Source organism: Branchiostoma lanceolatum, chromosome 14 (assembly GCF_035083965.1).
Source record: "Branchiostoma lanceolatum isolate klBraLanc5 chromosome 14, klBraLanc5.hap2, whole genome shotgun sequence".
NCBI classification, from domain to species: Eukaryota; Metazoa; Chordata; class Leptocardii; order Amphioxiformes; family Branchiostomatidae; genus Branchiostoma; species Branchiostoma lanceolatum.
This window is the reverse complement of record NC_089735.1, coordinates 15,475,515-15,502,350: the sequence shown is the minus strand read 5'-3', so window position 1 is coordinate 15,502,350 and position 26,836 is coordinate 15,475,515. Positions and strand designations below refer to the sequence as shown.

Here is a 26,836-nt window from a genome sequence, read left to right as displayed (position 1 = left end):
CCTGAGCAGAGGAGTGGGCCCTGCTGGTTTTTGACGTTATCCCTGTCCTTCGCGATGTTATGAGACCAGCTTTATATATCATAGTGTTTTTTAAGTCTGAGAATTACATTTTTTTAAAGTCTGAGAATTACACAAAAATAGGTCATATCTACCGAAATGTTGCATCCTTTGATAGGTTTACATGGTAGGTTGCTATGTTTTTGCAAAAGATAGTTGTATGTTTGGCCCAGGGTCGCGTGAAGAGCGTCCGCCATCTTGAAATTACGTCGAGTTAATGAACTCATCGTGCGGTACCGAAAAAAAAAATTAAAATTTGTACAGCACTTGACCTCAGCAGATATTTAGGACACACCTCATTGAGCATATTTCTGTTTTAGCTGACCTCTTACGCTTCAGGACTGTCGTTTTGCTGAACAAAATTGCAATCAGTAATCATAACAAACATGGCGGCGGACAGGGATCACCTGTCGCTGGTTGCCAAGGTCGATCAGCATTTTCTAAGGTTTTTCTTGTTCCCACGACTACATATACATTATTTTACACCAAATAATATATACTAGTTAGCATTCTACGATATTTATTCATCAAAACGTTCTGTATTTCGATAGACTTCGCTCTAGCCTGATGTAATCGCGCTTTTAGCAGCCGCCCGTAACCAGTTAGCCCCTAGACGGGAAGCGGCCATTATAGCCCCGGACAGCTGGAGTCTGGGTGTTGCGGGGCAGTCTGCACAAGGAATGTAGAGAGTAGAACTACCCTTCACATACTCGTGAATGTCTTTTTTTCTTTTAAGAGCTTGTCACTCCTTTAAGAATGGAATGACTGCTGGACAACATTAACAAGATAATTTGCAAGTTTCTCACTTGTAGTCTGAGATTTCAGCACAGAAATCCATAAATATTTCATATAATCAAAGAAACACGTAACGTTACATGTAGTGTTACCACTGTGGTCAGAAAAAAAGACTAAAGCGAGACAAAACAGACATGGGAACAACAGTTGTCAAAGTTTGTATCATGTCAGGCAGAGAGTTTGGATGGAACCACCTTGCAGAGATGGGTTGGCTGGGAGGGGGTCGCTACGACAAGCAAGAGACCGTGGCGAACAATGCCAGCCTGCCTCAGGACATAGCTACAATGATATGCTGCAACCATGGAGATGACAAAAAACTCAAACCAATAACTTACAGCAGAACATATACACAAGAGATAACCTAATGGTTATTAACAAATACATATCCTAACCTACATTCTTAGACGCAATTACTTAGTCTTTGATACTGGAATTTCGTTGTTTTTCGTCAACCAACAACTTCTCAAAAGAAGGTAACAGCCCCTGGTAACCCCAGGGTCGATTCAAATGTTGAGAGGTGCCCTGTGATGGTGTGCTAAGAAATGCGTAGTCTATTCAAGGACATTGCATATTTCTATGTACTGTCCTTGGTCTATCTGATACCACTACCTTTCAGCTTGTAATTCTGATCTAATCCAACTATTGTCATTTTGATACTTACAGTCTTTCATTCCCTGAGTTTCCTTAGTATAACTAGGACACTGTGATTTGTGAATTCCCGATAATTCCTAAAGAAAACAGGTTCTTAGATTTTGGCAATCTTCCATGTGTCCATGACGAAGTAACTTTTGACCCCACTGTTAACGTTTACCGTACAGCACTTGGGCACTGAGAACGATACGCTGATGTGTAATCGTTTATGTCAAGATGGTGGGGTATCTTTCTCCTTTTACCTGGGGTCTGATAGTCGCCGTTCTAGTTCCCCTCTCCGTATACTTTTACCTGAACCGTCGTAGAGGTAATTTCCCTCCCTCCCCGCCCGGTAGCTGGCCGTTTGTCGGACATCTTTTTGCGTTAGGCCGAGAACCCCACTTGCAGCTCTCGGAGTGGAGTAAGCAGTGTGGCGATGTGTTCAGCATACGGCTTGGAATGGAAGACGTGGTCGTTTTGAACGGAGGGAGGACCATCAAAGACGCTCTCGTGGAGTCCCGGCACGTCTTCTCCAGCAGGCCCGATGTATACGTACTTGACGCAATCACAGGTTTCGGACAAAGTAAGTTTATAATTAAGTTGTTAACATTTTTCGTCTGAGATGGGCAAAAATCCCCAAATGAATGATTTCTAAGTATGCCGAATGTGAATGGCGTCATGTAGCCATTTGACACTTTCATTTCAATACCAGGATGCAGGAGCCAAAAATATATATTTGTGGTCTGAAAATGGGCAAATGCCATCAAATTGATTCTGAGCAGAATTTGAGATGCCTCCGATCCATATTTCTATTTGTTAAGAATACATTCAAGTACATATGTGCTAAATTTGGTACTTATAGAAAATTCGCACAATTTTTCATCTATGCCACTGGACTGAAATACAACCTGGGAATAAAACATGCCCTTAGATACATATTTGAAGTACTGTTGGAGCGTGCCACTGTCTTTACTGGGCTGGAAACATAAATTATTTACCTTCGGCAAGAATGTGACTAAGGTGAATTAGGTGTCGTTTCTGGGTCTGTTCGTGGACCACATAACTCAAGGAGCTGTGGATGGATCTTTATGATATTTGGTATATACTAGTATATAAGTGTCAGCAACATGAAGAAAAAAATGGAATAATGGGCCCCCTAGCGGCTTTCTATGGCACTGCAGAAGATTTCGCTTTTCTGTCTCTCATGTTATCTATACAATATTTAGACTAATAAAGATTTCGACCATTGACATATAACTTTTGACTGCGTTGTATCAAGCACAGGAGGTGTATTGTCCGGGGTTGTGCTGTTTTTTTTTTAACCATGGAAAAACAGTCGTGGAAATGGGCCAAAGGGTGTCTTAATAAATCAAACTAAAGCGTCATATGGATAACAACTGGCAGAGTAGATGGCAAAGGTCACATATCACAACTAGCAAAAGTACGAGTGCAATCACTCACTCATTTACTCACTTACAAAGTGACGCAATCATTAACTCACTCACTAAGTCATTGACACACTCATAATCTGACTCAATCATTCATTCACTCACCCACGCACTCACTCTCACTTATTCACTCTCTCACCTACTGACTGACAGAATCACTCACTCATACACTCGCTCACTCGCTCACTCACTCACTCACTCACTCACTCACATACCCACTCACTTACTCACTCACTCACTCACATACCCACTCACCAACTCACTCACCTATATACATACTCACTAACATATTCACTCACTAACAAACATACTCACTACACACTTACCCACATAATCACTCACTCACGCACTAACTCACACACACACACACACACACGCAAGCACTCACTTACTTAATCGCTCACTCACCCACTGTCTCGCTTACTCACTCACTCACTGACTCACTCACTCACTCACTCACTCACTCACTCACCCTCACTCACTCACTCGTCCACTCACTCACTCACTCACTCACTTTCTCTCTTGAACTGTTATTATATCTTGCTCACCTCTACATGAACCCGTCTTTATGCTAGGGTGACATTTTCCAGCCGGGGCCCGGCCGGGCTGTTTGCGGAAACACAAAGTCAAAGTGTATCTCAATGAATATGCACAAGCTATGCTCTTAAGAAAAGTTTCGTACATTTTGTGCCTTTCGTTGTCTTTTATATCATACTTAACGGTCCCAAAGACTGCCCGGCCAGGCCCCGGCTGGGAAATGTGACCCAAGCATTAAACACTCCCTGCACCTGGACTCGTAAACTCCCCAGGTTTATCAGGCAACAGGCTCATTAGTCTATATGCCTGCATACTGCATTTGAATTGAAAGTTGTTGTTCAGATAAATCAATTTCATTATTTGGAGAAGTAAGCAATATTTCTAAGGATCCGGTCACATACGATAGCTTAACAACAGAAACTCGAGAGAATTTTTTGGAGAGTTGTGGATGTGTCAAAGGACATTATAGTGTCCTTGATGTGTGGTACAAAATTTACTTGTTGGTTTGTTGTGATTTTCAACTTTAATGACCCCAACCAATCTTTATAGCTTGAATGTAATGGATAAAATGGTACAGTTTCCTTCTTCAAGGGGGGGGGGGGGGTGACGTTCGGTGACCTGCTAGCAGCCATATGATTGGACCTCGCTAGAAAATTACTGCCCGACGTTTAGAGTACACGGGGGGGGGGGGGGGCATCAGGATCTGTACATTATTTGTACATATTATTTGTACATTGTACATATAAGGTAATAAAACAATAATTGTTCAAGATGGTAATAAACAGATTTCGAGGATGTTACAACTTGTTATTTTGCATTACTGTATGAAGTTTCATCTTTGTAGTATTGTGACAAGTGAAAATTTAAGCACATTTTAAGTGGTCAGTGTAAAGCATTCATGGGGAGGGGGGGTATGGTACATAAAGCATATTTACCTGCACATTCTGGAATTGAGGAGTCTCCCAGAAGCTTGAGATTTTATAAGTTGATTGTAGGGAATGGATAGATAAGCTTCATGAATTATGCGAGCATTGAAAGCCTAAATCGCTTATTTATTATTACTTAAATATGATACCTCGTTATCAATGCCGGGAACCTAATTTGCATAAAATGTGCATAAATAAACCTCATATTAGAATTTTTATTATTGATGATGGTGATAGATCCAATAACCTATCAAATGGTTAAAACCGCAGTCTTCTACGACTTAAAATTTAAAAAAAAAATCATTTTTTAGACTTGTTCAGTTCAATGAATAACAATGGGGCGAAAATGCTCTGGGAAGCATGTTTGAGTACTAAATGTTTTGCCTTCCCGATGTCGGAGAATGATGATATTTTCAGGATTTACTAACCCTACAGCGTACTACATGTAAATCAATAGAAAATGCTAAATAAGTGTCAAAAACAAATATTATAGCCTTTTGAAAACGGTAATTGTAACCAATTTTGCGTGCTGGCCTCCCTATTTTTGGCTTTGTCTGGTAACAGGAATTCAAACTTTCAAGGTAATTGGAGTTTCTGCGTCACCGCAAGTTTCCGCAGGTTTATCATGTATAAGGAACAGTACACGCTGCATATCAGGACAGATTTATATGATCCACTCACACCGGGAAGGACCCCTACTCTTTTTGGTAAGTGTGGTGGGTTCTTTTACGTGCTCAAGGTGTGACTCTCCTCAAACACGGGACCTCCATTTAACGTCCCATCCGTGGGACGTCCCTAACCGAAGCTAGGTACTCATTTTCACCTGAGTGAAGTGAGGAAATTCGTGTAAAGTGCCTTTCCCAAGGGCACAACGTCAACGGGACAAATCAGGGAACCCCGGATTCGAACCCGGTACCTCTGGGTTCGGGGGCCAAACACCCTGCCACTGCGGGTTTAAGACTAAACACTTTCTACTTATATAACGTTGATTATGGTAAGTTAAATTAAACATCATGCATATAGCAGCATATTTGATATTTATCTTGTTGACTAGAATAACATTTTAAAAAGCCAAACCAATGAATAAATAAAAAGTCCAGCTACCCAAGCAGGCATGTTACCCACAGGAAATTTGAACCACAAACATTGTGCATATGTATACATAGTTGATATTTGCCATAGAGATAACACTTTGAGGTTACACGGTTACCTGAGGACTCTTTGCTCCAAGATGCGTACAACACTATATCTACTGGTGATCATGACTGGATTAATCATGTTAAGGACACTCTCCGTTAACATGGCTTTGAACATATATGGATGGAACCTGAGGCTTATAAAGTAGATTATTTATTGCCCACCTACTTCGCTACCGGCTACAAGATACACATATACAAGAGTGCACGTGGTTTAGTTGTATTAGAAATAATTCAAAACTTTCAAATTGAACAAGATTGGCATCGATAACAAAGACATTGCCATGGTGACGGTGGTTGTTGTTTTAATTTTTACTGTACCCAGCTTAGGACACTGATAGCTGGTGCTGTTCATACGGGATTCAAACACACACACACAGACCATGACAGCACAACTACATTCTACCATACCCCGCCACCAGAATGAACATGGATTTCATCACAGCCTGACAACTAAAAACAGCCCACTGATTGGGTTCCCACCATACACCTCAATGATTCTACTCTGATAGGACTGCTGTTTACATTAACAGCCACACTGTTAAAGAAAAGAACAATATTACTGTAGATCTAACGCACACATGTGTTCTGTTATGTAAATATCAGCGTATTGTTTGTATAAGTGTACCTAGTTCATCCCTGTAAATCAGTGTCAAGCAACATTCAAACATCATCCTAGTAAAAGAATACAGAAATAGATAAAGATATCTAAGTGGTCATGTATACATAAGCCTGACACATCTGGTTGATAGATGTAGCTGCCTGTCTAGGTATACTAGGATGAGTGTCCCCAAAGGGGCTGCATGGCTTTCTATCATTTGTACTGCTGACTAACATTCCAAACATTCTTATCGGCTTAAAATGTCTGTGGACACATTTCTGTGCAATTCCTAGAATATTTGCAAACTGCACACAATACTATACCATTTGGCTCGCCACTGAGGCGTCGCCAAAAATTGTTATGAACAAGACAATATCTGTATGATATTAATAACTTCGAAATTAGTAAAGCGATAACTCAGGAAAGAATCAGCAGTCATAAATTGAATATAGAAACGTGAAGGTATCATAATGTAGTACCTGACGAAAGGTTTTGCCCATTTTGTCCAAAGCAAATTGAAAATGAATTTCACTTTGTCATTGAATGCTCTATATATGATGTTGTACGCAATAAGTTATTAAAATTTCTCAAATCAAGTACAACAGATTCTTAGAGTCGCAATGCTACGGACAGATTTGACCATATTTTTAGATGCAATAACCCCCACAATGCAACCCAAAAAAAAGATAAATATGTAAAAGTCTGCTTTATCATTAGAAAAAAATACCGAAACTATTAATTAGCCCCACTCGATTGTAACTCTATGTCAAAGACTTAGAAATGCTTGCCCTTATTGTAATTAGGAGATTCTATACCTCTATTCTGTACTATGCACATGTTTAACAGCTGTGGCCATACATTGTATCGTGTACAATTGTCGTACAATAAAGTTCTTCTGGTCAAGCTTGAAACTTCTCTCACTGCCACTCTATATCTACCGAACGTAGTACTCTACGACTAGGCGTGTATCAACCCTTCACCATGTAGATACTGGTCCTGACAAGTCTTGGGAACATTGGTGTGAGTCATCGCCATCTTGAAACACGACCCTGCGAAGTAGTTTCTGCAAAAACGAAATGACTTCAGTACAGCCTCCTCGACTTTGAACTTGACATTTAACTGAACTTATACATGTGAACACTACTTAGCAAAGAACATGAAAATGTAAATGATATTCATTTAAAATGGAATACGATGTTTGTCTTCTTTCTGGTATATCTACCATTCAATAATAAAACGTCTTGCCATTGAATTTTCAATTAAGCTTCTTTTTCCATTGCTTTCCTGGTAAACCGTCTCAGACGTAAAACACCAGGTTGGGACTAAAGAGTGCATGTTGTTGTTTTATGTGGTTATTTCGTAAAGCATCTGTAATAAGGACGTAATTCGGGTGTGCTGCCCGTGACTAAATTTGAAAAAAAATAAAAAAAATAAAAAAAAGCTGCATATCCGGATCCACTCACACATGGATGGACCCCTACTCTTTTCGATACGTGTGGCACGTGGATTCTTTGTTCTTTGTTTGTGCTCAAAAGTCTCTTGTACATAATGAACTTCCACTAGTTACAGCATACCTTGTCTCATATCCGAACACAGTGTCCAAGAACCGCCTCAGGTGCAGGACGTGGCTCACCGGAGAGCTGAAGTCGAACAGAAAGTCTTCGATGACGTGGTGGAGCCTGGTTGGTCGGGGTAAAATCCATTTCAAGGGCCGGCGTAGCATGTCATCATCTGCAGGCAAAACAGGTTAAGGCCCCACTGACTTACTAAGACCATAGTGTCAATGGCTTCTTAATCCCCTGCTTTTCACCTGCCAAAACGTTCAATTCATGTACCCATTTATACCTGGGAGGAGTAAGGACAGTCGTGAAAAGCTCTTATCGCAGGAACACAACAGTCCATCCATGAATATGCCAGGAATCCAACCGGTGGCCTCTTGATCCATTGTCAGTTAATTAACCTAACAACCAGGTCACTTACGCCCTCATCTACCGGTACAAACATCACGTTCTTCCTTCTTTAAACGATATAAAGAAATGATAGACCACGACACGGCCACATTAACCACAAGATAAACGAGAGACTCATCATTGGCTTGGTATGAAAACAAATACAGTGCAATCAATTTGCTTTGATACTTCAAACGTATTAAAGTACTACAGAAAGCGTACCCTTAGACACCTGGAATCATAAAGAGACTTACTTTTCTGGCAGCTGCAACAAAATAAAGAAGACATTGAATTAAGGGCTGCTAAATAGATAACATATAGTACCTGTGGGTAAATGTGAATAGTAGTACAGCACAGGGTGAAGGAACCCCGCAAGGTGTGCGTCTTTGGGAACTGTTGTTGCAGTGCCATGTCGTAACGGATCTGAACCAGGGCCTGAAGGAAAAGTTAAAGAACCAAACATTAATATTGCAAGCAGGAATATTGGATATATCATAACTTTGTTGATAAATTGTAGCAAACGAGCTAAAATAGTGATAAGCAAAAATGGAATTCTCCTTACCTGAAAAGTTTTTACCGAATTCCATCGCCATCACAATGACCTTGTTAGGCGCAAGATGCCCTGTGGCTGTCTCAAGTTGTGGTAGAAGTTGAACCGGAACCTCTTCCAGGTACACAGTGTCAGTGCTGAGATGAATCATACACAAAACCAAGTTTAAATGTTGTTGTATTTCTTAGCAAAGAAGATCAGAATTAGTCCATATTAGAATATTCAAAATTAAAACAACTATGTAACATGGGAAGTAGGTATAAACATACCATAATTACTGCCATGCACACAACAGTCAAATATTGCATGGCTTGATATCTCAATTGACAGGAAAATGTCTGAGGGGTACTCAATTGACTTTAAATATACATACAGACACCTTAAAACTCAATACATCGGGAGCAATTATATAGCACTATCAACAATGATAATATGCTTTATAGCATTATGAAATAATTAAATGTCCTTCATGCATTATACAAAATGAAGGTAGATAAGATGGGTGGTTTAATGAGAATAAAGTTAACCTACTCATTGACGATGATAACGTCCCCCAGCACGCTGTACATCTGGTAAAGCCCAGAAGCTTCGTTCATTCTCTTCAGTAGCGTGTTCATCACCTGGGTTGTACGAAGCGTCGTGGAAGGCCAAGGATACTGTAAAGACAGAGAAGAGATGAAATAGTACGCTGATCTCTCTTACAGTTGTATTTTGATTTATATGTAATGAACTACAAATAAGTAAACAAAAACTGCCATAAAGTGATTTCACTCAACGTATAAAAGCAAAATTTCAATTACGACAAGATTATATATTTTTGAATAAATTCAAATATCATATTCATAGTAAGTTAGGTGTTTATTTAATGAGGTCACCTTGTGGTTTCTCCACTCTAACAGACGATGAAGAGCACGCGCTGTAACAGAAACAAAACGTTATTTGAGTACGTGAAAACATAGTCATAGCACGCATTAGAAAAATGTCGTAGGTATGATTATGTTTCAAGGAAAATATGATATTTACTTTGTCTCCATGTCTCTCCCTCCCTCAAAGTGGCGGATATATATATCTATATATATCTATCTCTCTCTCTCTCTCTCTCTCTCTCTCTCTCTCTCTCTCTTTATATATATATATATATATATATATATATATATATATATATATATATATATCCGCCACTTTGAAAAACAGTGGATTTGACAGATCTCTAGTGCAGCACCTCCCAGGTATGCACAGTGTAGATATACAGAAGTGCATTTACTGGGGGATGTTGGGTTGTAGATCTGTTTGGACGAATTTTTCAGGGTGGCGGAATCATGTACCCTGGTCGAATTATATAGATGTTACTTACTTGTGTATCTAAACCCGTGAATAAAACCGCCAGCGGACTTGCGGAAGTCGAGGGAGTGAGTGTCGGTGCCGGCAAAGAACAGGCTTTCCACGTTGACGGACTCGTAGTTCGGTTTAATGGCAGGGTACTTCTTCTTTTCACCTTCGCCAAGCTTAGGAATGATAATCCTGCAAAACAGCAGTGATTATACATCAGTTTTTACGTAATTCGTTTTTAGACAGTTTGAATAAGCATGATAGTAGGTCATGACAACGCTATTGTCACCTTCTGGACTTGCTAATGTTATGTACAACATGGTAGAAATCCTTATGTTCGAACTTGCCAATTCTTTCAAAACCATTGAAAAGGAAAATAAAATATCAACCCTGGCTAATGCAATAATAAAGGAAAAATGCCGTCTTTGAAATTGATAGTTAAAACGATAGATTTTGCCTACATGTTACATAGATGAAGTTTACCTCGATATTACAAAGCAACTTTGACATCATTTACTATCATTACTAGTTTATGACTTGTTATGTTTATATAATCATTTCTTGACTAAGATGGGGGAAGAACTAGCACAGACCATCTTGTTCGTTTTACCCCGGCACGTGTTCTTTTTGGTTCTATAAATTATCTGTAAATGGATTTTAACATGTGCAAATAAATAAAGTAGAATGAAAAGAACAACTTTAGATCCAGATCAACATAGCTGCTTACGGGTCAAAAATGCTGTCGTCGAAATGGAACCCAAGTGCCCGGATGATGACGTCATATGGCGACCTCGCTGCGAAGTTATCGTGCAGTCCCCTGTGTTCGGAGTCATTCACCAGTCTGATGTTGAACTGGCCGCCATGTTTGATGACCTGCATGTTGTTGATGTCCGTGTAGAGGACGCCGTCCAGAGACTTGAGCTGATAGGTGTCAATCAAACCGTTGTTGACAGCCCTGAATACAAATGATAGCAAACCCGTATTTTGATTGTTTGTTATGCGTGATGTTAACGTACTTTGAGCTTTATTTTTTTCACAATGGTGTTGTGAGGTAGACTTCCTTCTGTGTCATATTCAGTTGACGACAAGAGTATAACATAAACTATCTAATTTAGCACTCATCGGACTAAAATTTTTAATCACATTTTTCCAAAATGTCGCTACACCTGACAACTCAGACCTGAGGTCTCCTACATAGTGCGTTTCCCATGCAAGCTTGACGCGCGACCGGGAGAACAAGTGGACGAAGTTAGTCACGGGTTGGATGTAGTCAGCTGTTTCGAATGCCGAGTTACCTGCATACAAAGAAAGCCATGAATGATTTCAACGTTGCTCTGAAAACAGATAGTGAATGGGTAACAGAAAATATTGGCAAGAAGCGCCCAAATGTTTTTTTGTGTGTGTGCTGTCACAAGACATGTTATTATGGTATTTGTGAGTGGCTGTACCATCCTGTTACAATACAAAGAGGCAACATGGTTAGCTGGTAACGTTCCTTCCTGAAACAACAGGGGAGGTATCTGATTGGCTGGCGGCTGGCCAGCGCTAACGCCCCTGAAGGACAGGTTGAGGACCGGTATACCAGGGTCTTTGCTAGCTATGACTACTAAATGAAATACCGCATGACTTGAAATACTGTGAATGAGGGCGATTTAAATTTTTCAGTTCAACAACCTCTACATAATGGTATATAAGGGTACACTTGAACAGAACGGAACAGAATAACAGATTTCATTAAGTATCCGCATCTATCTTTAAGGTCACACTCACAGAACAATTGAGCTGCAAATTAACAAGTGCGTTACCACAACTTTGAAAAACTCTTATCTTAAACGAATCATTCTTATTTGGAACTCACTACCAGTCAATATAAGATTAAGAAGCCTTCAACAGTGTCCAATACCTCAATCGACACTTATGATTACAAAAGCGGTCAAAGGTTACTATAATTACAGTCGTACCTCTTACATATTCGATCCTGAAAATCTATGCTCTTAATTCACTTGCTCATGCCCCTTATTAATACAACAGAACAGAGCAGAATAACAGATCGTTTACCTTTCCCCAGAATAAGGACTGTCTTTCCCCGGTACCAGTCCAGGTCCAGCGTCATGTTCTCATAACCGACGACATGTTCCTTTCCAACAAACTCAGGCTCATTTGGAACCCAAATTCCCGTCGCCACTACTAGGTACCTGCAGAGACAAACACATGCTTTGAATTAACACAACGCATTATACAAGACGTTTGAGAAGCTAAAGAAAAAATACACTATTCAATTGGACATGCTTAACGGAGTGGTCATGTTTGTCGTATAGGCCGTCAATCGATTTTCATGCAATGGAATTTACAAGCAAGTTTTGACAGAACCAACCGCTGGCGATGATCTAAGACAGCCTCACCCTTAAAGGCACCCAGGGCATTTTATGAGGTTTGAAAACTGGAAATATTCTAGTTGCTGTAATCTTTATGAAATTTACATTTAATGCCATTGTTTACCACATTTGCGTGCGTATTTCTTATCAAAAGTGCTCAAAAGTGGCACAAAAATAAGCTATATGGTGATCCTTTAGTTTCACGCGCCAAGTGTAAATAGACCGATACGATAGCCCCGCCCACCGCCGTCAAGACGTAGAAATGCAAAATAAAAACATAAAAATGCAAATATTTGACGGACATGCAGTCACTCTCTCATTGGTCGAACCACTAATTGTGATGAACAATCAGGATCAGTCTATTAGGGCTTGGATTTTCTATCAGTTCTCACCACACAACGACATCGTTTCTTTGCTTCTTTAATGTCGAGATGTTATATAGTGTTATTGAAACTTACTTGTGTAGGAATGACTAGAAATTGGAGTTTTTTTATTGAAGTTTTAAGCCTCCTGAAATGTTCTTGATGCCTTCAACAAGACGGCTGAATTTGTACGACTATCACAAGAATACCCTTTGTCTTTGATCGTATGGTGATTGCACGACGTATGCTTAATTTGATACCGGGTCCTAAGATGACGGGACACTTTCACGGGTTTCTGTATTATCATATATTTATATCACACTGACTGTGCCAAGCAAAATGAAAACGCATTGTCGTATGTTTTCAGTCATTCTTCCTTTTTGAAAACATAAGTCGGTAAAGTTTACCTGCATGTGAAAATATTTCCGCTCTGATCTCGGATAGAGAAACCCTCTTTCTCGTCACGCGTCTTCAAGATTCTTCTAACGTTAACTCCGTGCTGTCGATAACATATGGACATTTTAGTAATAACCACATATCAGTAACAACTAAAACGACACTCTGTATGTCATTCTAGCTGCAATTTTGACACAACAATGTTGACAATACTATCATGGGAAAATCAGTGAGTCTAGGTTTGATGTCTTCTTTGGAAACGGTGGGAGATCTATACGGAAGCCCCCCCCCCAAATTTACCTATACTGCGTGGGTTATTTCAATCTTAAGGGCGGCAAAGCTGGAGCCCATTGAGTACTGCCGCGAAGCTCACCTGTATCTTAAGTCGGAGCTTCCGTGCGAAGTCGTTCAGGTATTGTACGTAGGTGTCGGCACTGGGAAATAATTCTTCTGAGTACCGTGTCATAAGAAGAGTCTCGTCGTCACTGAGCAGGCTGTTCCAATCATGGCGCAGGTTGTACTCCTAAAATATGTATAAATGAATAACAATTTACAAATATGATGCAAGTTCATGTAAAACTAGCTCGCTAACAACCACAAAAACTAAAACGCCTTGATTACATTTTTGTAACGTTGTGTAACTTGATGACAAGGGGCGGCGGCAGGTATCGACTTTCGGGCACCTTGGACCTACTCGTGACGTCACAATTCCTTAAGATCGTTTCAAAAAGATTGTAAATGCTGCAATATGTTACATGATGTGTTGTACCTTGTTTGTCTTGCCTGTGTAGCGCTTGTTGATACTGATCAGCTTTCTATGCCGGGGGTACGTTTTGTAGAAGGAACCGGCGGAGTCACCCTTCTCGAGGATGAGGTAGTCTCGCCCGGCCCGCTGGAGAAAGTAGCCGAGCTGTAGCCCGGATGGACCTGCGCCCACTATGATGTAATCATGATACTTTGTAGAGGAGAACCCTGCTGAAAATGATATTTCATAGCATATCACAACCGAACCAACGTTGCCAGTACTACGTCTTTCATTGGAAATGCGAAATGGCAAAAGAACCATTAGTTATAATCAACGGGCCCTTGTTAAATATTTCAAAATACAAATGTTCAAAGGGCCCTACTGTTTAGATCGAAGTGCCCATACCTGCATCATCGCCAGACTCCGCTGGGTGGCGCTCTTGTCCGATCATAGATGATTGGCCCAATGCCAATGTAACCAAACCAGCCGAGCAGGTCATGACGAGTACGAAACGTGACAGTGTTAGAGCCATTCTACTGAAGCAAAGAAAGGGAGTGGGCAAGCAGATAAACAACAATGGCGTCACTTAGTGATATAACAAAGCATGCCAAGAAAATCGCTTGTAGCAAAATGGTCAAAATGCACGACAACATTATATAGCTGACCCCACAGGATCAAAGCGTTGCTCCTTACTTATATTTCTCTAATCGACCTAAAGAAATCGTTAAGGCTACCGTCAGCATGGCCAATCTCACAAGATTAGGCATAACTTTGTGACTACAAGAAGCTAATTATAACACGCAAATAGTTCTCTGTGAGCTAGCTCTATTAATCAGAAGATTATAAAAGAACGTTTCCGGGTTTATCAGTAGGTCAATATTATCAATATTTTTATGCTTGTTTTAGTACATAGTTATATTAGATTCATTTAAATCTTGCATGCAGGATTCGCGTGGATTTTTAACACCTTTTTTCAGTCTATTACAAGTCATAGCACGTCCTTTAATATTTACGTTCCTATCGTTAATGTTAGATCTCAGCTTTCCGCCCATTCATCGAACACAAGTTCAGCGAAGGTATGACAGAGCCGACTCTCAAGAAGGATCAGTGGAATCCTTTATCGTCACAACGTTGTTGAATTTCATACGTCATATCCACGACTGTCTCAACAATTTCTCTCAGGCTAGTTGCTGTCGTGAACCAATCGTACGACGGATGTGACTGGCTCCATAAGAAATATTGCTTACTTATTCAATGAAATTGATTTATCTAAACAGCAACTGTTAAATGCAGTATCCGGGTCTCACTAAAGTGTTTGTGTGGACTCACATATCACTGGTATACCGGTATCCCCTGCTGTCACAAATGTCGCATAGATCCTTGTCGGCGGTCTCGGCGGTCGGCTCTAGCTTTGAAGGAGCCTCACTGAAAGTCGTGCGACAAATAAGAATATCATGACGTACATGACAGCGCCTAGGAAGCCCCCTCAGCTATACTTACCGGTTAACTCACCGGAAGTCATCTATGACGTCGTTTCCCTTAAGACGTTACACAAAAGTCACCACTGAGTCGTAAATGAAATGGCTCACCGGACCAGTAAAGGTTTGGTAGTGCGACACGTTGGCGACCTCGCTGCGTCCTAGATTGAATTCGAGTTAGCCTTGACTTTACAATGGAAATACCATGCAAAAAGTATAACTAAAAAGAAAAAAAATCACACAAAGCGTAAAAATATTCGTTTTTTTTTTTAATCAATGGAATTCGTTTAGCGCGGTGTCAAATCACTAGTAGTCGGTCGCAGCGATGTCGCCAACGTGCCGCGGGTCCAGTGAGAACGGGGTCACGTACCATTGTTCAAAGAAGCGACAAATATTCAGAGGCTGCCTTGCTTACTCAACAATGAAAAATGCGGTCATTCACCTGTCACAATCGTACATATGCAGCCAGGGCGATAGGCCAGGTGTCTCGGGCTTACGTTGTCCTTTTTCAAGGCCCTCTCATGAACAGTTTCTGCACGTAAAGCCTCTGTCACAAATAGCCGAATATGGCCTACGGACCTTCTTCAGGGGTCTTCTGTGGTGGGGAGTTGGAGTTGCCTACTTGTCATGAAAATCGTCTGGGCCAGACTACTATGAATTTTGAAAAATTCTAAAGTCGGGAAAGTCGTATTCTGCTTGGATGCGATCAGAATAGGATGGATTCCAGACAAACGTGGTCTTATCTTTTCATGGTCAACGGAACTCCGTGACAGCGCAGGATGTGGCAAGACGATATCCTGTTTTAAACGTCACATCCTTACAGGCGGGGCTGTCACGAAGTTGGTATTGAAAAACAAGTTGGAATCGACGAATAAAAGACTCCTGCAGGTAAGCATACTATCACAATGTTACAAAGTGTTAGTTGAATTCTTTATTCTTCACCCATCGTCCATGTACATCATACTGATTAAAAAGATTATTAATGGGCGGAACACTTTTATTTCATTTTCATTACCTTAAAAAAATCCAAAACCACTTTTACCCCAAAATTGCGCTGACAAGCTTAAAATACTTATCACCATAAATCCAGTGTCACATTTTTAGTAAAACAAGAACAAACAAACATACATACAAACAAACAAAACGATATATCCGGTTACCAGTATAATCAAGGGTATAGGCTAAAAAGGTCATTGTGTACTGAAAGTCTAAATTCCTAAGTACTTCTAACGTCGCCCATATGACAATTTGATAAAGTGATATGATACAAATAAGATTTCATTCAGTTAAAACGTGCATATCAGTCTGGTCTTACGCAGCTTGTACATTTTGTACTCTAGGAGGTTATATATAGAACCTCCTTGTTACAGCTAGCATAGTGGTGTGTTAGACTTTAATGTGGTTTATCGTGCCAGCAATGTGATTGCGATTGCAAAAAAAGACAAGCTAAACTTGAATGAAATATTCACCTTGTAGGCTAATAATGTACCTCTTGAGATACTGATGAACGCACTAGAGCTGAAAACAACTGCTGGTATACAATGGACTACCTTCATGGTCTGGTAAAGTCGGCGTGACACTGTCAATTACTTTCAGCCAAATTTGTTAATCATCAGATGGTCACTAAATTTGAAAATCGCCAGAGAGTGGAGCTTTTTTGAAAATCTACCCTGTTACCCCCCCCCCCCCCCCTCCTGCCTGACTCTGTAACCAATAGGAACGGGGTGTCCAACGGTTACTTCAGTGTGCTAAAGGTTATTTCAAACGGGACTCGGTGACCTGCCAACACCCTGAGCTATTTTCCTGCTGTATGCCACCGGCTTTACCCACTCTATCGGGGGATAACACACAACTTGAATGGAGGAGGAGTTAGAGTAAATCCGCAGCGTCCTCTTGTCGATGGTTTTGGCTCGCCCTCTGGTAGCATGAACTTGTAGCGTAGCATCACGGCAGAGAATAACAGGAACAACTCGGTTTTGGCCAGTTTCTCTCCAAGACACAGACGATCACCTGTTAAAACAATCTAGTGTCAATCAACATTTCAATCAAGGTGATCTGGTATAAATCGTTTAATGTGTAACATACAGGAAGAATATGGTCCCAGAATGATTCCTTGAGGAACCACCGACACGACTGTAGCAGACAAATATCTTCACATTGATGATTCGTATATTCCATATAAAAGGAAGGTTATTACTAATATCACCTGAATTAATATGTAGAGTATCTTGTCAGTATTATTATGGTCAAACCTGATGAATACATTGCAAACTATTATTGTACGTTCATATTGAAAAAGGCACACAAACGTACGTGGAAGTGAAGGTGAATATAATTGGAATGCTGGGACTTCTTCTTACATTCTATCTATCTATTTCTCTCTTTTTTATTTACCTGCGGAGAAAGGCATGAACGACTCCGGGCTGCTGATGACTCGCCCGTCTTGGTCCAGAAAGCGCTCAGGCTGGAAGACGTCTGGATCTGTCCACACTTCTGGGTCCATGTGTGCTGACCACAGATTAGTTAGCACCTACGAACATATAGCACATAGTAAAGTCTTATCGACTGTCACCTAAGAGAATGAAAACTATTCATAAGCAGATCAAAGATTTTTGAAAACAGGCATGAACTGTTATCAAGCACACCAGGTATCCTCTTCTTTACAAGTGTGTTGTTATTTTTTGATGTGCATACATACTTAGGGGTAGAGATTTCAACATGGCATCGAGGTCTTGGTGATTGTACAGAAAGAATCACTGATTGTACTGGCAGAGATCTTGATCGCAGTCTCTGTCGATAGAGGCTCCGATCGCTATCTCTCCCAGTCGAATCGACCATTCTTCCAGAATGCGATCTACTGGGAGATTGCGAGTCTCTGTCGACTGATATAGAATCGACAATTGTACCTGTAGAATCAGCAATTGTACTGGCAAAGATCCTGATGGCGATCTCTGTCGACATAGACTTCTATCGCGAACTATACTGGTAGAATCGGCTACTCTGATAGATTTTGATCTGTTTCCAGAGATTGCAGAAATTATGATTGCAATCTCTGTCGATAGCTCTGATCGCGATCTCTATTGATAGAATATGCTATTCTGCAAGATCGCAATCTCTACCCTCCGCGTAGTAATACCTGTGTTCCAGCCGGTATGTCGTACCCTCGGAAGTTAATGGCCGTGGTTGTGGCGTGAGGGAGGTTGAGTGGAATGACCTGGCGGATCCTCTGGATCTCCAGAACAGTCGCCTCGACGTACGGCAGCTGCAGGCGGTGACGGATGGAGGGAAGACCGCCGTCTCTACCGACCACACGATCCAGTTCCTCCTGTACCTGGAATAGATATGAATGTCTGTCTCTCCATCTCTCTATCTCCTCTCTCTCTCACTCTCTCTCTCTTACACACACACACACACACACACACACACACACACACGTACACACACGCACACACACATAAACACATAGTTTTACCTTCATATCGATTAATGTTACTCTAATAACTATTGTTGCGAATTGGCACAAGAATGTTAGCGTTTTGTCGGAGCAAGGAGCCGTCACAGTTTGCCTTTCGCGACCGTGACGAACTTGATTTGCGACAGGTCTAAACGACCCAAATGTTGCCGATGACGAGGCTGTGGGGATGTTCATCTTTTTATTGATAACTGGTGGGAAATCATGGAAAAGTCGGTCTGTTTGGTTTGGGTTTCGGACGGCCGGGCAGAATACCGAGCATTCAAGATGGCGCCCACGACGCCATATTTAGTTATTGGGACAGTCTATGGTAATGCGGGTGGAAATCTTAAGAGCTGTGTGTTTGTACTCTACATTTTAACAATATATCTTGTCAATTCATTCCTCACAGAAGGATGCTTTGATAAATGGAACATACATCAAATAATGTATGGCGTGGTAACATATATGTCCCGAAAATAAAAGGTGTCTGTGTTTCTTGTTCACCCATGCTGCGACGAAATGACGTTTTCCATGTCAACAACTTCAGGTGTCGGCTATTTGTTACAAAGAACTTTTTCCGAAAAGTACAAACGCCAGCTCGTCATTATCTCTACTTGAAAGAAAGGTCGATCGACAAATTGAGCACCGATGGAAAAATCCGTCCAAACTGTCTCTGTATATTAGCATTTGATTTTTACTTTGTGTCTTGATTTTACCCATGCTCCGGAAGAACAAAAGAAATGGCTAGCGACTTTTTTTGAACGGGAACGTTTTCAAACGGCGGTTAAATATTTCAGTACAAACACGACTGAGAGCATATTTTCCAGTACACAGGTTATTCTTGGAAGGTGCCGGATAAGTTTAACAGAAATATACAATAAGTTACTTACAGACAAAAAGGCTTTACACGCGGCTTGGGTTCCATCCAGAACATTTACATTTTGTATCACACAAATTTTTCGAGGTTATATATCTGATTTTTAGTTAAACGTTATGTTTAGTTCTGGTCATGTATTCCCTGATTTGTGCTCTTTTTGTAATGGAGCCGAGAAATTGGTTCCATGTGTACTTGGCTTGAGTAGAGAGTCTAGAGACTGTCACTATGGAAGCAAGTAAGTGCTCTTTGTTGTTTCTGAATTTGTGAACGAAAACAAGTAAAAATTGTGGGATTTTGAATCGTCTCTCCTGCCTTGAATATTTTCCGTATCTGTGTAAAAGATATTCGGCAAGTCTTAAGAAATATTTAGCCTTTCTGACCGTTTTCTATGAAGAGTTTGTCACCCCCAAACGGCTAGGTACAGTTGTTTACAAATAGGCAAACTTCCGCTTGGGATATTTCATTCGTAGGATGGGCAACTAGTTTCTTGGAAAGAAACACATACGCCTCAGTTTGGGTTCGTTATGAAGTCAAATGTTTTCAAATTATTAATACATTTATTAAAAAAAATTCTGTAACAGCAAATACGTGGGCATGTTTACTATTTTATGAAGAAAACAATCATGCTCACAGCAAAACTTCGACCCGTAATACAGTAGTCTGTTCCCACTGGCGCCATCTTTAATCATCATTTTGCCGCCTGGCCGTCAAAACCACCAACCTTTTGATTTTGTCAGCCATGCGCCAGCTTTGTATCACTTGTATATGGGCATTTTGACCACTCTCTCTCAACAACAGTATTCTGGAAATAATCATGCCCACACTTGGCATTGTTAAAATGTGCTATGTACGGACAATTGAGACTGACTACAGGTACGCATATGAATAGGACGGTTCGCGGCAAAAAGCCACAGGGGGGAGATAGAAAGGTAAACATTACTGCGGTCCGCCTGTAAAAGCGTCAACCAATCACGGACAGTTGCCGGTGGTGATAAGCGTGATTGACATGTTATAATCATCAATATTCATGCCCCACAAGTGGAAATTTTGGACTAGTTTTTGACCATCGTGACTACTACCTCGTACCTTTGTCTGGATGTCTGGATTCAGGATCATGTAAAGAATTCCCCAAGCCAGGGTCATGCTGCCGCCCTCGGTTCCTGCCGTGAACAAGTTGGCCACGAAGAACACCAGATGTTCCTCTGTGTATCCACCAGTGGGGTTCGGTTTGGCCAGCTCCAGCAGGCTGTAGTCGATGAAGTCTCGCGGGTTGGCCGGGTCCAGGGTGGCGCGATGGTCCTCCACCTCCTCCCGGATGAACGCCTGAAGCATCTCGGCAAGTCGTATTGCTTTTCGACCGGATTGGTTCTCTGCAAGGCATGCGAACACAAGATTACAATTAGCGTCATTGCGAGCTATGGTGAATAGTTACATCATGTTGGTAAATCCCTTGATAACAAAATACACACGTGACATAGTTTTGTTTCGCTGAACACTGCACACGTAATACAAGAAATCAAGCAACTGGATAACTTTTCTAAATAGTCAGGTGTTTCAGGCAGGGCACACTATCTTTCAATTGTGACTGAAAATAACTGTACACATTTCTTCAACAAGAAAGGTCCGAATGAAGGTATTTTGAAAATCTCTTACCAAGTGGTAAAAAGCGAAGAATGGGGAAGAGACTGAGGATCTGGCAGCTGCTGATGGCCCTCGCTATGCTCTTCACGTTACGGCGAAGCTGGCTCAGTTTAGGATCGTCGTAGTCGAACCGGCGTCCGAAAACCATGGAGCACACCACGTTAGAAAAGGCAGCATTCGATACGTCCACAATGTCAAATGGTTCGCCGTTGAATGATAGTATCTGTGAATGCAGAAACGCAACTCAGATTTCAATAAAACAATTTTGCAGAAGGACAACGTTTCAAAGGAAACTGCTGCTTTTATTAATTTCTTAAATTGTAATCCACACCTTTTGACAGAGACAGTTGGATTCCTCCAGAACGACGTCTTCAGCATGGCCGGGACTGAGTCTCATCCCTAAGGACTTTAGGATGTTGTAGGACAGCTTTCTGCGCAGCACGAATTCGTCGGTCCATCTTGCAGTAGCAACACCTGGTGGATGTGCAAGAAACAAGATCGTCATTGACTGACGCTTTGCAGTAGTCTATGAAGCACCGAAACATGACACGGAGATAGAAACCATACCATTACTATCGATAGAAATGAAATGACAATTGACTTGACTTGTCATGAACAATTGCAACTTTGAGCAATCAAGATGTACGTTAATGTGAAATAGAGAGAGAGGGACCGAGGGAGAGATAGAGAGACAGAAAGAGAGACAGAGAGAGAGAGAGAGAGAGAGATAGAGAGAGAGAGAGAGAGAGAGAGAGTCCGAGAGAGATAGAAACCGAGAGAGACCGAGAGAGGGAGAGGGGGAAGGGAGAGCAGAGAGAGACACACAAATAGAGAGAGAGAGAGAGAGAGAGAGAGAGAGAGAGAGAGAGAGAGAGAGAGAGAGAGAGAGAGAGAGAGAGAGAGAAGGAGAGAGCGGGAGGGAGGGAGAGCAGGGAGAGAGAGAGAATATTCTTCTTCTAGCCACCTAGAGAAAAATACATGTGGCCAAATACTTCGATGAAGGCAGAATTATACAGTTCACTATTTTTCTTGGTCAGCGTGTCTTGTTTCTATTGTCAATTCATCCCTTGTACTGTGACCCGGCAGGTGAAGTATGTGTAACCTGTAGGTGAACTCTGTGTGTCTGTTCAAAAGTTTGTTTTGGCAACTCTCCTATTGTACATGGCCATTTTGGCATGTGATCTCACCACCCGAGCTGCAGGCATATAGCCTACTGAGCATGTGGCCCAGGGCTCTAGCCAGCCTGAAATTTTATCCCGTAAGCCCTAAAATTTTGTACAAACCTAACATATCGAGCGCCGAAGGCGCGAGGCGTCGCGCCGAAGGCGCGACAATTCTAGGGGGGTCCGGGGGTATTCCCCCCCGGGAAATTTTTTTAATCTAGACCCTCTGAAACGCTATCTCCAGCATTTTGAGGGGCAAGTTTGGGTGAAAAATTAATTGGGCCTTCGTTGTATACAATCGGCAAATAAATGAAATTTAGCACCACAAAACTTTCTTATTTATTTGACAAATATACACGTGAATTCAAGTCGGCAGAAATAAAACATATTCAACACCGGTCGACGCGTCGTACCGGTCCCGTTTGCGCCCTGTACTAAATATAGTAGGAAATGAGACACCCTACTTTGGACAGAACGCCCTAAAGACGTTCAATATTTTCCTTCCGTGTTTTCCATGGTCGATTTCTCCGGTAACTTCCACTTTATTTGATCAAAATTCGTCGATTCAAGCCCCATCTTCGCACCAAATGTCAATTTCTGATAAAACCTCGCGGATTCGCGCCTCTCGTGAACCGCGAGACTTGTATGTCATTGGTCGATTTTCCGTGACGCGGCGTGAACGAACGCTGTTATTGGTAGATGATATCTGATTCTGAGGTCTAAAACTATCAACACCAGTTTTCGCGGGAAGAGTGCGTGTAACTCGGCGTAAAACTTTAACAATGTTTACCAAAAAAATACGGAAAGCCTGGTAACTACCGGAGTATTTTTTTGTGTGGCTATAACTAGCGGTGAACCGGGGAAAACAGCCGAAAAAACGTCAGCCCGATGCGACCGGCCAGAATTGTAGTGGGGCACTAGTAGTGGGGAGGGGGGCACACGATGCTGATTTTCTCTCGGTCCATGAACCACTGGCAACCTCCGCGCCTCCGTTTGTCACCTACCTATAAAGCCACCTTGGGGTTGTCACCTGTCGCCGGCGGAGATAGAAATGGCCTGAATCGACCTCGCTTCAAACTTCCGCTTCTTTTCTGGAGATCTTTGCAAAAGTTCAAGCCCTGTCTATATCTTTTCTCCCGATTTTTTTCCGTCAAGGTTTACGGATTGGTCTTGAATTTTTTCCGTAACACGCAGCAAAGTTCCGTAAATTTACGGCAAAACTGGCGCTGGCTAGAGCCCTGATGTGGCCTGATAAATCTGGGCAGTTTACGAGCCCAGGTGCAGGTAGTGTCTAAAGAAGGACTCAGGTAGGGGTCAAGTGAGGAAAAGTGAGTGAGCTTCGAGAGAGAGAGGGAGAGGGAGAATGACAATTGACTTGACTTGTCCAATTTGAGAAAGAGGGAGAGAGAATGTTCTTTTTCTATCCACCGGGAGAAAAAAGACATGCGACCAAATACTTTATCGATGGAGGCAGAATTTTTCAGTTCACTGTTTTTTCTTGGTCAGTGTGTCTTGTTTCTTTTGTCAATTCATCCTTTGTACTGTGGCACCCCGGCAGGCGAACTATGTGTAACCTGCAGGTGAACTCTGTGTATTTGTCCCAATGGTTGTTTTGCCAACTCTCCTGCTGTGCTTGACCATTCTGACATGTGATCTGACACCTCCTAAGCTGCCCTGCAGGCATATAGACTAATGAGCCTGTTGCCTGATAAACCTGGGGAGTTTACGGGCCCAGGTGCAGGCGATGTCTAAGACGGGTTCATGTAGAGGTCAGCTAGATATAATTACAGCCCATCGTTCAAGAGGGAAAGTGAGTGAGTGAGTCAGAGTGAGACAGAGTGAGTGAGTAATTAAGCGAGACAGTGGGTGAGTGAGCGATGAAGTGAGTCCTTGCGTTTGTGAGTTAGTGCGTGAGTGAGTGCATGCGTATGTAAGTGAATGAGTATGTCAGTGAGTATTTGAGTAAGTGAATGAGTGAGTAAGTAAGTGAGTGATTATGTGGGTAAGTGAGTAGTAAGTATATGTGTTAGCGAGTGAGTGATTGAGTGTGTATGTGGGTGAGTGAGCTGGTGAGTGAGTGAGTGAGTGAGTGAGTGAGTGAGTGAGTGAGAGTGAGCGTGCGATTAAGCTAGATAGTGGGCGAGCGAGCGATTAAGTGAGTGAGTGCTTTCGTGTGTGAGTTAGTGCGTGAGTATGTGAGTGAATGAGTATGTCAGTGAGTATTTGAGTGAGTGAGTGGGTGAGTGAATGAATGAATAAGTGAGTGAATGATTGAGTCAGTTTGAGTGAGCGTGTGAATAAGTGAGTGAGCGATTGAGTGAGTGAATGATTGCGTCACTTATTGAGTGAGTGAGTGAGTGAGTGAGTGAGTGCGCGCGTGCGTATGCTAGTTGTGCTATGTGCCCTTTGCCCTCTACTCTACCAATTGTCATCCATTAACTGGCATAAACTCAATTAAGGACAAGACCCACCTTGAAAGTTTACAAGACTAATTTGGCAAATTCCTATTTAAAGATCCTAATGGTACAAGTAAAGCTACTGTGCTTAGTGAACTTGGATGGGAATCTATAACAAGCTTACAGGACAAACTTAGACTGAAATACCATGACTAAATTGTTAAAATGGAAGGTCAGAGATAGCCAAAAGTAATACTTCTTCAAATGTTTGACATGATCTAGAAAGGGAAAACTATACAATGGTACTGGGTTAAACACATGCAAAATCTTCTCACATCTATAGGACTGGACCACATATGGTGTATTTACTCACGCATCAACAAACACCGGATTAACTCAGTACTAAGAATACAGAAAGATGATCGACACCTTTTCAAACATTATGACCTCTAGTGAACAGACTGTGATCAGTAATAAACATGAGTCCAGATTCGAAGACTATCTAAAAGACTCCACAAACACAGATGGAAGTATATTGGAATTCAAAGCCAGAGCAGAAGTTTTAGAACTAGAAGGTAGGAAACTATCTAACTAACTTTAAAGAGGGATAGAGAGAGAATGACTATATGAATGAAAATGAATGAAAAAAATACAAAGGAAATGGAACATGTACCAACTATAACCTGGAAGAAGAAGAATCAGCACACTATGTCTTATCTATATGTCCTAAATATACTAGAGAAAGAGTCTCCTTATTCACCAACCTTGAGACAGAACTCACACAGGAATGGGGAGTTTTCCTATGGGAAGCATTTACATCTAATAACACCGAAATGAAAAAAAAACTACTCGTAGGATACAATGGTCCATGGGATACAACTATTGATGTGCTTGCTAAGAGGTGCTGTACATCCACAACGCATGGCTTGCAAGGAGCTGCAACACCACAAGTTAATGTTAATGCCAACTGCTTAGTACTTGCTTGCTTACTCGAGACCTTCCAGTCTCGACATAAGCAACTAAGCAAGGAAGTCTTCCATCTCCACTTCCAAGTACCAAATCTAGCACAAATGCACTTGAAGGTATTCTTAACAAATATAAATATCATTATCATCATAGTCGCAGCTTTCATCTATCGACGATACGGGCCACCATTATGAGGCATTTCAATTCTGCTCAGAATCAATGTTATGGCATTTGGGGCCATTTTCAGACCACAAATGTATATTTTGGGCTCCTGCACCCTGGTATTGCAATGACATGAAATCTGGTATGAGAATGAGTGTGGCATATGCCTACAGGATTATAAACTTACTTTGTCCGAAACCTGTGATGGCGTCAAGTACGTATACATCGGGCCTGCAGGAGAAGACGTGCCGGGACTCCACGAGAGCGTCTTTGATGGTCCTCCCTCCGTTTAAAACGACCACGTCTTCCATCCCGAGCCGTATGCTGAACACATCGCCACACTGCTTACTCCACTCCGTAAGCCGCAAGTGAGGTTCTCGGCCTAACGCAAAAAGATGCCCGACAAACGGCCAGCTACCGGGCGGGGAGGGAGGGAAATTACCTCTACGACGGTTCAGGTAAAAGTATACGGAGAGGGGAACTAAAACGGCGACTAGCAGACCCTATGTTATTGGAGAAAGATACCCCACCATCTTGACATAAACGATGACACATCAGCGTATCGTTCTCAATGCCCAAGTGCTGTACGGTAAACAGTGGGGTCAAAGGTAACTTCGTCATCGACAAATGGAAGATTGCCAAAATTTAAGAATCTGTTTTTCTTTAAGAATTATCGGGAATTCACAAATCACAGTGTCCTAGTTGTACTAAGGAAACTCAGGGAATGTATCAAAATGACAACAGTTGGATTGGATGAGAATTACAAGCTGAAAGGTAGTTGTATCAGATAGACCAAGGACAGT

At 41.6% G+C, this 26,836-nt stretch overlaps 2 protein-coding genes across 2 annotated transcripts; both read right to left on the bottom strand.

The window, feature by feature from the left end:
• Window positions 1-5,877: 5,877 nt before the first annotated feature.
• On the bottom strand, window positions 5,878-15,923 carry LOC136448839 (FAD-dependent oxidoreductase domain-containing protein 2-like). The gene is made up of 16 exons (XM_066448495.1): window positions 15,817-15,923; window positions 15,226-15,321; window positions 14,302-14,432; window positions 13,921-14,126; window positions 13,525-13,674; window positions 13,163-13,254; window positions 12,077-12,213; window positions 11,199-11,313; window positions 10,746-10,973; window positions 10,044-10,210; window positions 9,565-9,605; window positions 9,221-9,345; window positions 8,702-8,826; window positions 8,464-8,574; window positions 7,765-7,921; window positions 5,878-7,253 (listed from the first exon to the last, which is right to left on the bottom strand). The coding sequence occupies exons 1-16, from the start codon at window positions 15,831-15,833 to the stop codon at window positions 7,148-7,150; spliced, it is 2,004 nt and encodes a 667-aa protein (XP_066304592.1). The 5' UTR covers window positions 15,834-15,923; the 3' UTR covers window positions 5,878-7,147.
• A 367-nt stretch (window positions 15,924-16,290) lies between these two features.
• On the bottom strand, window positions 16,291-26,471 carry LOC136448827 (cytochrome P450 2U1-like). Its single transcript, XM_066448480.1, has 7 exons — window positions 26,221-26,471; window positions 21,678-21,820; window positions 21,359-21,569; window positions 20,792-21,075; window positions 18,511-18,705; window positions 17,769-17,904; window positions 16,291-17,384 (listed from the first exon to the last, which is right to left on the bottom strand). Exons 1-7 carry the CDS (start codon window positions 26,342-26,344, stop codon window positions 17,206-17,208), a joined length of 1,272 nt encoding a protein of 423 aa, XP_066304577.1. The 5' UTR covers window positions 26,345-26,471; the 3' UTR covers window positions 16,291-17,205.
• Between the last annotated feature and the right edge of the window lie 365 nt (window positions 26,472-26,836).

Excerpts from the sequence above, each read along its gene's own strand:
- LOC136448827 (XM_066448480.1), bottom strand. The coding sequence starts at position 26,344 with ATGGAAGACGTGGTCGTTTTAAACGGAGGGAGGACCATCAAAGACGCT. Across the intron at positions 21,570-21,677 it reads CCAACTGTCTCTGTCAAAAG|ATACTATCATTCAACGGCGA; the intron begins GTGTGGATTACA and ends CTGCATTCACAG. Across the intron at positions 17,385-17,768 it reads GTTCATGCCTTTCTCCGCAG|GTGATCGTCTGTGTCTTGGA; the intron begins GTAAATAAAAAA and ends TTGTTTTAACAG.
- LOC136448839 (XM_066448495.1), bottom strand. Across the intron at positions 13,255-13,524 it reads AGCTCCGACTTAAGATACAG|CACGGAGTTAACGTTAGAAG; the intron begins GTGAGCTTCGCG and ends TGTTATCGACAG. Across the intron at positions 7,922-8,463 it reads CTATTCACATTTACCCACAG|ATGATGACATGCTACGCCGG; the intron begins GTACTATATGTT and ends TTTTGCCTGCAG.